General features: G+C 45.3%; 1 protein-coding gene across 4 annotated transcripts in view; it reads left to right on the top strand.

The window, feature by feature from the left end:
• Positions 1-4,251, top strand: part of dbn1 (drebrin 1) — an 87,845-nt gene extending 83,594 nt beyond the window's left edge. For all 4 annotated transcript variants that reach the window (XM_062537277.1, XM_062537275.1, XM_062537276.1 and 1 more), the window contains 2 exons: positions 1-58; positions 514-4,251. The exon at positions 1-58 is cut by the window's left edge and continues 15 nt beyond it. In XM_062537277.1, coding sequence (XP_062393261.1) covers positions 1-58; positions 514-554 — 99 coding nt within the window. In that variant the 3' untranslated portion in view covers positions 555-4,251. The remainder of the gene's footprint in view (positions 59-513) is intronic.
• The last annotated feature ends 5,128 nt before the right edge of the window (positions 4,252-9,379 follow it).

The following is a 9,379-nucleotide window of genomic DNA, read 5'->3' as shown; positions in this document are numbered from 1 at the left end:
TTCTCTCATGAGGGCGAAGACACCATTCCTAAGATGCCCATGTACTCCACACCCCCTGGTGAGTGACACACACACACACACACACACACACACACACACACATTCACTTGCCCCCCTGCACACATACTGTATGGCTCCAAGTCAGTCAGATATAGTGAGCAGAGGAGGGTCATTGAGGAAACAAGCTTGGTGGATGTGTAAAGAATCATTAATGTACAGTATCAACCATTCTGTCGAGGATTTGGCTGTAATGTTCCAGAATCTTCTACCAAAATGGCTGCGCTGACTCTAGGAAGTACGAGCCTATGCCATAATTCCACCATTACGTAAGCTGTTACTGTAGTTTCAAACACGTACGCTTAGTTTACACAGACACAGATATTTCAGCAGAGCACACTGCAATATTACAAGCACAAATCTGAATGTTTTTTTGTAATAACGTGTGTGTGTGTGTGTGTGTGTGTGTGTGTGTGTGTGTGTGTGTGTGTGTGTGTGTGTGTGTGCGCTCTGCAGCAATTGATGTGACCTGCTGGGATGCTGACGGAGATGATTAAAGGTGGAGGACCAGCGGCGTCTCCCTGGCGACGTCTCCAGGACGACGTCTCCATGGCAGTTTAAATACAAGCATCTTGCATCAAACGATAAAAGTAACATTTAAAAAAAAAAAACAGAATTATGATTTCAGAGGGAAAAAAAATATCCACCAACGAATGATTTAGGGTATTGTTAAAGATGCCAGTGGGTAGAGGAGCTCTTGGGGTGTGTGTGTGTGTGTGTGTGTGTGTGTGTGGCCGCGAGTGTTTCTGTGTGTGAGTGTGTGAGTCCGAGAGAGAGTTTGCACGTGTGTGTGTGTGTGTGCGAGTGTTCTAACTTATTTATTTCTCTCTTTTGCTATGCAGAGTAGTGCTCAGTGCTGGTGTGTGGTAGCACTAATGTGTGTCATGTGGAAACGTTAGACCCCGTGTTACAATCAAGAGTGCAGCATCGTAGCAAACGGATAATCTCACTCTCATATTATCTGTGTTAGACACGCAAACCCTCTCCTGCTCAGCCATGGCCTCGTGCCATGTCTTCTCTGTGCAAACTGTCTGACCGTCTGTCAGTCCCGCGACCGCCCGTCTGGATGGAGAAGGCCTAGGTGCCTACCGTAGATTATGGAGCGTTATGAAGGAGAAGAAATCCACGCTTTTAGTGTTGAAGGAGGCAGCCCGCCTCTGTTGTTCTTATTATGTTTTTTTTATGACGGTTGGTTGTTCGTTTTGTTGTTTTTTTTTATGGTGAAGGTGGACAGTGCATATCAGACAGTGCTGTCCAGCTGTGACGTTCTGAGTAGTCATCCCATTAGTTTTGACAAACGAAATTATATAAAATATTTTGTATTTGTGTTTGTGCCAATTTTTGCAATATTGTGTGATGTGGTTCCACTCGGCCATGTGAGTGCAGTGTCTCCTGTGGGTCGAGCGGAGTGGAAGAGAGTGGACACCCGTCTATTAACTACCTAGCAAGCATGCTAATCAAGCCCAGGCAACCGTTGCGTCTGCTCCAGATATGGCCCACATCTGGCTTGGACCTGGGCCGAATTTGTCTGGTCGTTTATGAACCAGAAGTGACGTTGTGCGCTTGGATTGTTTATATGGTAACTCAGTGTAAACAACGGTTGTCAAAGTCTGTATTTGTTTGATATTTTTATATTTTAGCAGCTATCGCTAGATAGCTGACAATGCTAAAAAGTTGTAGTGCAAGTGGTTGTGATTGGTTGCTGGGTTTTGACAGCTATTTTATTTCCGCTAAGTTACCATGCAACGCAATCGAGCAACATCATTTATGACTATTCACCGGATCGCAACAAATCTGGTTGGGTCCCGTTGACTGTGTCTAATCACAGCTGGTTCTGACCCGGTTGAGATCCGTTCAAGATCCACGTTGGGCTTGTTCAGCCATGTCTGGTCCAATGGCAGCTCTCCACCTGGCAAGCCATTTAGCAGAGAGAGTGTCGTGGATACGTAAACTAATTTAGGCAATAACTAATGTTTCTACAGCACTCATTTGGAATGGCTGTTTACATCTGAAATTAAACTGTGTGTGTGTGTGTGTGTGTGTGTGTGTGTGTGTGTGTGTGTGGCTGTGTGCGCATGAGTGTGTGGTTGTGTATGTGTGTCTGTGTTGCTGGTAGGGCTTGTGTGTTTGTGACATACCTGTACAAACTATATTGGAACTCTTGGCAGAAAGTCACTTCCTGTTAGGGATTATGTCATTCTCTTGTTTGGTTTCCGCTTTGCTCATTTGATCTCCAATCCTACAACTACGGAATAGCGTTCAGCCATAAAACAAATAATCATTTGATGTCCGATCCTACCACTACAGAATAGCGTTCCCATAGTAGCCATAACACATTTGATCAGCAGGTAGAACACGGCAACAGGTGCTTCGCAACGACACTCAAAGAAACAGGCAAGACCCAGTGGTATAGTGGGCGTGCGTTAGAGAGAAGCATAAATAACGTCCGTAAAAGCAGCGTTTCACACCCTGTTAACACATTCTGTGGAGGTCATCTCCGTAACAATGATGGTAACAGCATCAGAGCATCCCTGCATTTGTCCAGTCATCGTGTAGAGTCCACTCATCATCAAGTCCAGTGGCCACAGGAAGTAGTTGACAGGACACCGCGTGGTGTCTGCTACTGGGCCCTGGAGCTGATTAGGAGTTGACCAGACTAGAGGTTTGAAAGGCTCTGACTGACGCACACCATCCATACATGTCCATCCATGTCTGTCGCTGTCGCCACGTATGCTTTACTGGGCCAGAAGCTCTCGCTGTGGAGAACGAGACCCAGCCATTTTGAGACTTTACTCTGAGAGATCGGTGTGGTGGTTAAAACAAAACATCTCAGAACCGCTGGAAGTGAAATGCAATTTTTCATCACAGTGTGAAGAACTTCTGCTAGTGAACAGTAGGGGGAGCCATGCTCTGGGTCAGCCCACTCTGACCAGTCCTGACCTGACGTGAGCAGTAAATACACCCCTCACGACTGGAGGGAGGACACTGTGTGTGCATGTGCGTGTGCGTGCGTGTGTGCGTGCGTGAGTGTAGAGAGATCTACTAGAGAAGAGTGGCCCATCTCTCAATTAGCGTCACTCTAGAAGTCCGGTCTGTTCTTAGGAAGCCAGTTGATTTTTCCAGTTTATTCATTTACGCCAAATCACTGCCAATCCCCCTACGACTCAGATATAGTTCAGATGCATTTGAGTCACATATACTTCAATATCTAGAGTGGCATAACGTCTACATATACTATCGCGTTTGTGTTAAAGTCTTACTGTACGTACTGCAAGAAGTAGGCCATCCTTAGCTTGGAAGCTTCATGAATATTAACTGTCCTTAATCCTTAGACCAAATTACAGTACACCTCTGACATGTACTCTCTTGCACATGTGCACTATATGTTTTCATTATTACCATGCTGTGTTTTGAGTTTTATAAATTCTCAAGCAAATACTCTATTAAGGCTTAGACTGTCCTCTGTCTTCCTAGCTTGCTTTGATTGATTTTGTTATTATTTGTTTGTTTGTTTGTTTGTTTCTTGTACTACGCTTCAAGTGATTCAGTATACCCTGTTAAACATCACTGCATTTTAACCACATGAATGGGAAATCACATGTGAGAGCAATAAACGCCTGAGCAAAGTAGTGTTGTTCTGTACATAGAGCTGGGGTTGATCTCATAGCGACGCTACACATAGCTACTCTGCTAAACTGACTGAGTTCTGGTCTTTCCAGAAGTTTCTGTACCAAGAGAAGGAGAGTTTCCCTCTGGCCTCTGGGGAAGGAGCAGGGCCCCGCGCATCTTTAACAATAACCAACACCGACCGACGCCCTCCCAAATTTCAGTGTGCCCCCCCCCCCCCAGCCCCTTGGCCCCCCGGTAGTGATTATTATTGCCCCCCCCTTACTCCACACTACAACTAGGAGACTATTATCACCGCCACTCCTACGACTAGTGCTTCTACTATACTGTATTATACAAACACAACAATACTACTCCTCCCTTCTCTCTCTCTCTCTCCCAGATGCAAGGCTAGGCGATTTTTTTTTTCTTTTTTTGGGAAAATATATATATATATAAATATATAATTTTCTAAATTATCTCTTTCCCTGTTTTCGGTCTGCTTCTCACACACTGTTTTTGAAACAAGCACAAGATTTTTGTGACATGCTATGTGCTTATGTATGTTAATAAAAGACTTTGAAAAATTCCAAATTGATTTGTTGTTCTGTCCCGAAGCAAGACACACAATCGTTCAGAAGTCTTTCAGGAAACTGAGGAAAGTGTATCTGTCCATCTCAGTCCACATCTGTCCATCACAGCATGGAAACGAGAGAAAGAAAAGTACTACCATTCTCGTTGAGCTCCTGAATTTATTTCAAAAGATGTATTCTTCCCGTGGGTATGGTACAGGGGATGATTATCTCTAAGGACAAACACCGTAGAACTGAGCAAGTAGCAGCAGTGGAGGAAAATGCACCAGGAATCATAATTACTTCCCTTACACACACATTCCCTTATAAACAGACACTCCCACACACATGAACACACACACCCACACACACATAAACAGACACTCCCGCACACACATAAACACACACACACACACATAAACACACACACCCACACACTCACTTACAGTATGCTGATGGAGGTCGACGATCAACAAATATTCAAGTGAACGATATTGATGAATGACTAACAAACATCAACCTAGTGACTCTGTCAAATAACCCAGGTCAACAATTTAATCTACACACACACAGACACACAGGTTAACACAGGTTTATCATGAGTGTGAGAGAGATGTCTGAGATTGAAGGCCAAATCCGGTGTGGCTCTGGTTAGGATTTGAGCCGGAACTGGTTCCAGTCTGGATTCTGCTATTCCCTCTGTGTTGATAAAACTGAGTGTGTGTGTGTGTGTGCTCTGCTCTGCCCCTTGCCTCGGAGAAGGGTGTGTGAGTAATGGCAGATGGTCTGGTCTCTTCAACATCAGTGGAGTGTGAAAAGGACAGTCTCATCACTAAGCTAGCTCCTGCATGAAATGTGGCAGTCGTTAATTATTCGACCCAAATGAAGAGATCTATTTTGTGAAAATGTAAGTAGCACCTATCATCTGGTCTGAGGGCAGAATACACACTGATGGAGAGGTCCAAGCGGGATGATCCACGCTCCAGAAGATGATCTGAATCCTCCTCACGTACACTTGAGAAATGCCAGCCATCTTGCTGCTGTTACGTCTTTAATGGTGATGTCTGAATGAACGTGTCAAAGTAAAATCCTGTGAAATAATGATCAGTGCGTCATTGGGCCAAACACAGCCTTCTGTCTCAGTCATAACAAAGTAGGAGCTATCTCACATCAATGATATTCATCGTCATTCATAGACACCAGATGGCCAATTTGCAGCCTGTGTGTCTCTCTCCGGTTCGCCACAACGGCACCAGAACACACTGCCCATATCAGCAGCCCCACTCCAGTGCAAATAGAGCACCCAGAATGGGTTATAGAGCACAGTTAACACACCTGGGTCATGTGGGGTAATAGAGGGCCCATATGGGGTAATAGAGCACGGTTAACACACCTGAGCCATGTGGGGTAATAGAGCACGGTTAATACACCTGAGCCATGTGGGGTAATAGAGTACGGTTAACACACCTGAGCCATGTGGGGCATTAGAGCACGGTTAACACACCTGGGCCCATGTGGGGTAATGGAGCACAGTTAACACACCTGGGCCCATGTGGGGCATTAGAGCACGGTTAACACACCTGGGCCCATGTGGGGTAATGGAGCACAGTTAACACACCTGGGCCCATGTGGGGCATTAGAGCGCAGTTAACACACCTGGGCCTCTATTACCCCACATGGACCCTCTATCACCCCACATGGGCCCTCTATTACCCCACATAGGCCCTCTACCACTCCATCTGGGCCCTCTATCACCCCACATGGGCCCTCTATTACCCCACATAGGCCCTCTGCCACTCCATCTGGGCCCTCTATTACCCCACATAGGCCCTCTACCATTCCATATGGGCCCTCTACCACCCCACACAGGCTCTCTATTACCTCACATGGGTCCTCTATCACCCCACATGGGCCCTCTATTACCCCTCTATGGGCCCTCTATCACCCCACATGGGCCCTCTATTACCCCTCTATGGGCCCTCTATTACCTCACATGGGCCCTCTATTACCCCACATGGGCCCTCTATTACTCCTCTATGGGCCCATGTGGGGTGGTAGAGCACCTATGGGTCTTGGCGAGAGCATTGCGTGTGCTGCTATGGCAGAAGAGGCATAAGTGGATGGATGGCCCCTCTCCTATCTCTCCCTCTTTTTTCTCTTTCTCACTCACTCTCTCTCCCCCACTCTTTCTCTCTCGTTCTCTTTCTCTCTCTCTCGTTCTCTTTCTCTCTCTCACTCTCGTTTTATGTAAACAGACACAGAGGTCTCCTCCTGGTCTGTATCCTAGCAACACATGTACTGGCACAGCGAGGAAAAGAAAGAGTGAGAGACAGAGAGGGAAGTGTGTGTGTGTGTGTGTGTGTGAGAGAGAGAGAGAGAGAGAAAGAGAGAGAAAGAGAAAGAGAGAGTATGTGTGAGAGAGAGGAGGCTGTTTGCACCTCGGTCTCTCATCTCTCATGTGATGAAAAAAAGCAAAGATGGATATAGAGTCGGAGAAGCAGGCAGAGACTAAGAAGATTGAGCTGAGCAGAGCTCCATGTCTCACACACTCACACACACACACTCAAATGGCAATTTGAATTCAAAGAGTTATCCAAACGTAATAAACGTACATTATTAAAGACAGCAGGGATGAGATGTGGAGAAGCGTGAATGCTGATTGGCACCAGACCACATACTGTGTTGAGGGTTTTTAATTCTGTTTCTCATCAACAACAACACCCTCACATATCAAACAGACATTCATCTGCGGCTAGAGCAATTCTGAAGAAACCTCTCGTCCTTTTCAATTGACTTCAAATTTGATGGAACCACACAATAAATGACAGCCTTTGACTGATTGTCTCGATTCAACTGTTTCCATTATAAAAAAATATCATCTTGTTGGGTTAGCTTTAAGGTGCTTATGATTACCTTACAAGTTGCCACCTACAAAGTCTGAAAAAATAGGTCTCATTTTAGTTTAACACACTGGCAGCTTAATTCACAAAAGTATACACAAGCTGTGTAGATGCCTGTCCTCGTTTGTCCTCATCACCTCGAAAATGGCCTGGCTTGTTTATTGACAATAAAATTTGTCTAGTGAAGTCAAAATCAGACCTACGCTCCAGAAGGGTGCAACTGCTACCATAAAAAAGAGACATTCAGTTAACACCACGTTCTTTGTCTAAGGCCTAATCACAGGCTAACATGGAAAGGGATTTGCTTAAAGGCCTTTTTATAACTCTAAGACACTTTGAGTTCATAGTGGAGTTTGTCATTTTGTTTTTCACCATAATGCATTGTCATCATTTCAACCAATTTAAGTCAACTGAAAATGGGCTTTAAATGGCTCAAGCCCTAAATAGCTTGACAGCTTTTCACAATAGTGTTTGTTGTAAGGGAACATTACATAAGATAACTTTAAAAAAAACACATTTTGTTGACCATTCTGTTGACCTCAGATCCAAACTCCGAAATCAACCATGTTTGCACTTGGAGAGCACGTTGTTCTGCATGTGGACTGTAGGCTATCTATCGCAAAATAACATCGTCCATCTTAAAATGATCTGATTTCTCATGTTTATGCATCTATAGTGTTGTTTTTCTCTCCAGCTGCAAAATAGGCAGAGTTAATTGGTCTGAGAGACTAGGCATTTGGCTAGGCAGTGTGAACTGGTGGTTTTATGCTAATGCTTAGCTCGCTAATTGCCTTTTCTGGTGTGTGGCGGGGACCTCCTAATCAAGACAAGTGGAGATGATCCAGCCTGAAAGCCACAGAAAAAGCAGGAAGCAGAGCAAGACGTTTTGCATGTCAAGATGTTTTGAGATGACGACAGCCTGTGGGTGCGAGGAACTAGCAGGGGTTACCTCAGTTCCTCCAAACAATGTGAGTGAACAGGGGGAAAAAAACAAGAACACAAACAAGCGCCAGAGGAAGGCAACAAAGAAGCGAATGGAGTCCTTTCATGGAAATCACTGCATTTCAGGGCCGTGGGCTGCTCCAGGCAAACACAACCAGCTGCAGTGATGTGACGCGGCATGGTTACGTTATGGATGACGACGACCATGACTAGCAGGAGTGTCACGGAAGACTCCGCTCTGTCCTTGCGCTCTCTAATGATGAGGAATAATATAAAAAACAACGGATAAACATGACTCCAGAGTAGAGTTCAACAAACCCCAAATCATTTGCTTCTGTAAACAAGCAGTTTAAAACTCAGAGTCTACCAGTCTTGGCACCATCAGGAGTCAGACAGTGGATATAGATGCTGGCCAACCTCCACAAGCTACAGCAACCCACATTACACAGGAAATCAAATCATCAAAACAAGCCATGAGACCAAAGGGACACATCGAGATTCTTCTCCACTATGCAACACAGTTCAACATTTCTCATTTCTCAGGTGTCCATTCACAATCAATCCACAAGTTTCAGTTAGGGCTTGCTAATTGTCAAAAATAAATGTTCAGTGAAAATAAGAGGTTTAGGGAAGAATACAAAAAGTTATCGCGATGGTCTTCGGCTCATTCTCCATCACACAGCCCATCTCAAGTCATTTGCTCTTGTGTTGTTGGACCAAGATCAATTCAAATACAAATACAACAGAAACAGTCTTTCTCAGTCTCTGACTAGAACTGTGGGTCCATCTGTATACAGTAACAGCATAGCAGAAGTGTAATGTTGGTTCCCGTTGTTGCATGTCAGTCCTGAAGAGACGGATTAGGAAACTGCAGAGGGCATGTAGTTCTAGCACCCAAGAGATACGTGCTCCCACAGGAGGCTCCTGGAAGTCATGGCAACAGCGATTCACATTATGGTTCCAGTTCCGCAGCTCCAATTCCACTGGAAGGGCCACAGAGACAGAATACGAGAGAGAGAGAGAGAGAGAGAGGGAGGGAGGGAGGGAGGGATGCTGCACAAATGTTCTCCTCCAGTCAGCATGATCCACTTCAGCCCTCCGTAATTATTTCAGCTGAGAGACACACACGCACAAAAAAATAATCTCTTAATTTTCCAAAACCCCGCCACCTGAAACCCAGAAGAGCACCAGCTTCTCTGCAGAAGGAGGAGATAACCACACATCGCTGACCAAGCCATTCACCCCTCCTCTCACACACACACACACACACACACACACACACACACACTCCCAGCGGGGCCC

The sequence above is a fragment of the Sardina pilchardus genome, chromosome 5 (assembly GCF_963854185.1).
Source record: "Sardina pilchardus chromosome 5, fSarPil1.1, whole genome shotgun sequence".
Lineage (NCBI taxonomy): Eukaryota > Metazoa > Chordata > Actinopteri > Clupeiformes > Clupeidae > Sardina > Sardina pilchardus.
This window is presented reverse-complemented; position numbering and strand designations above follow the sequence as displayed.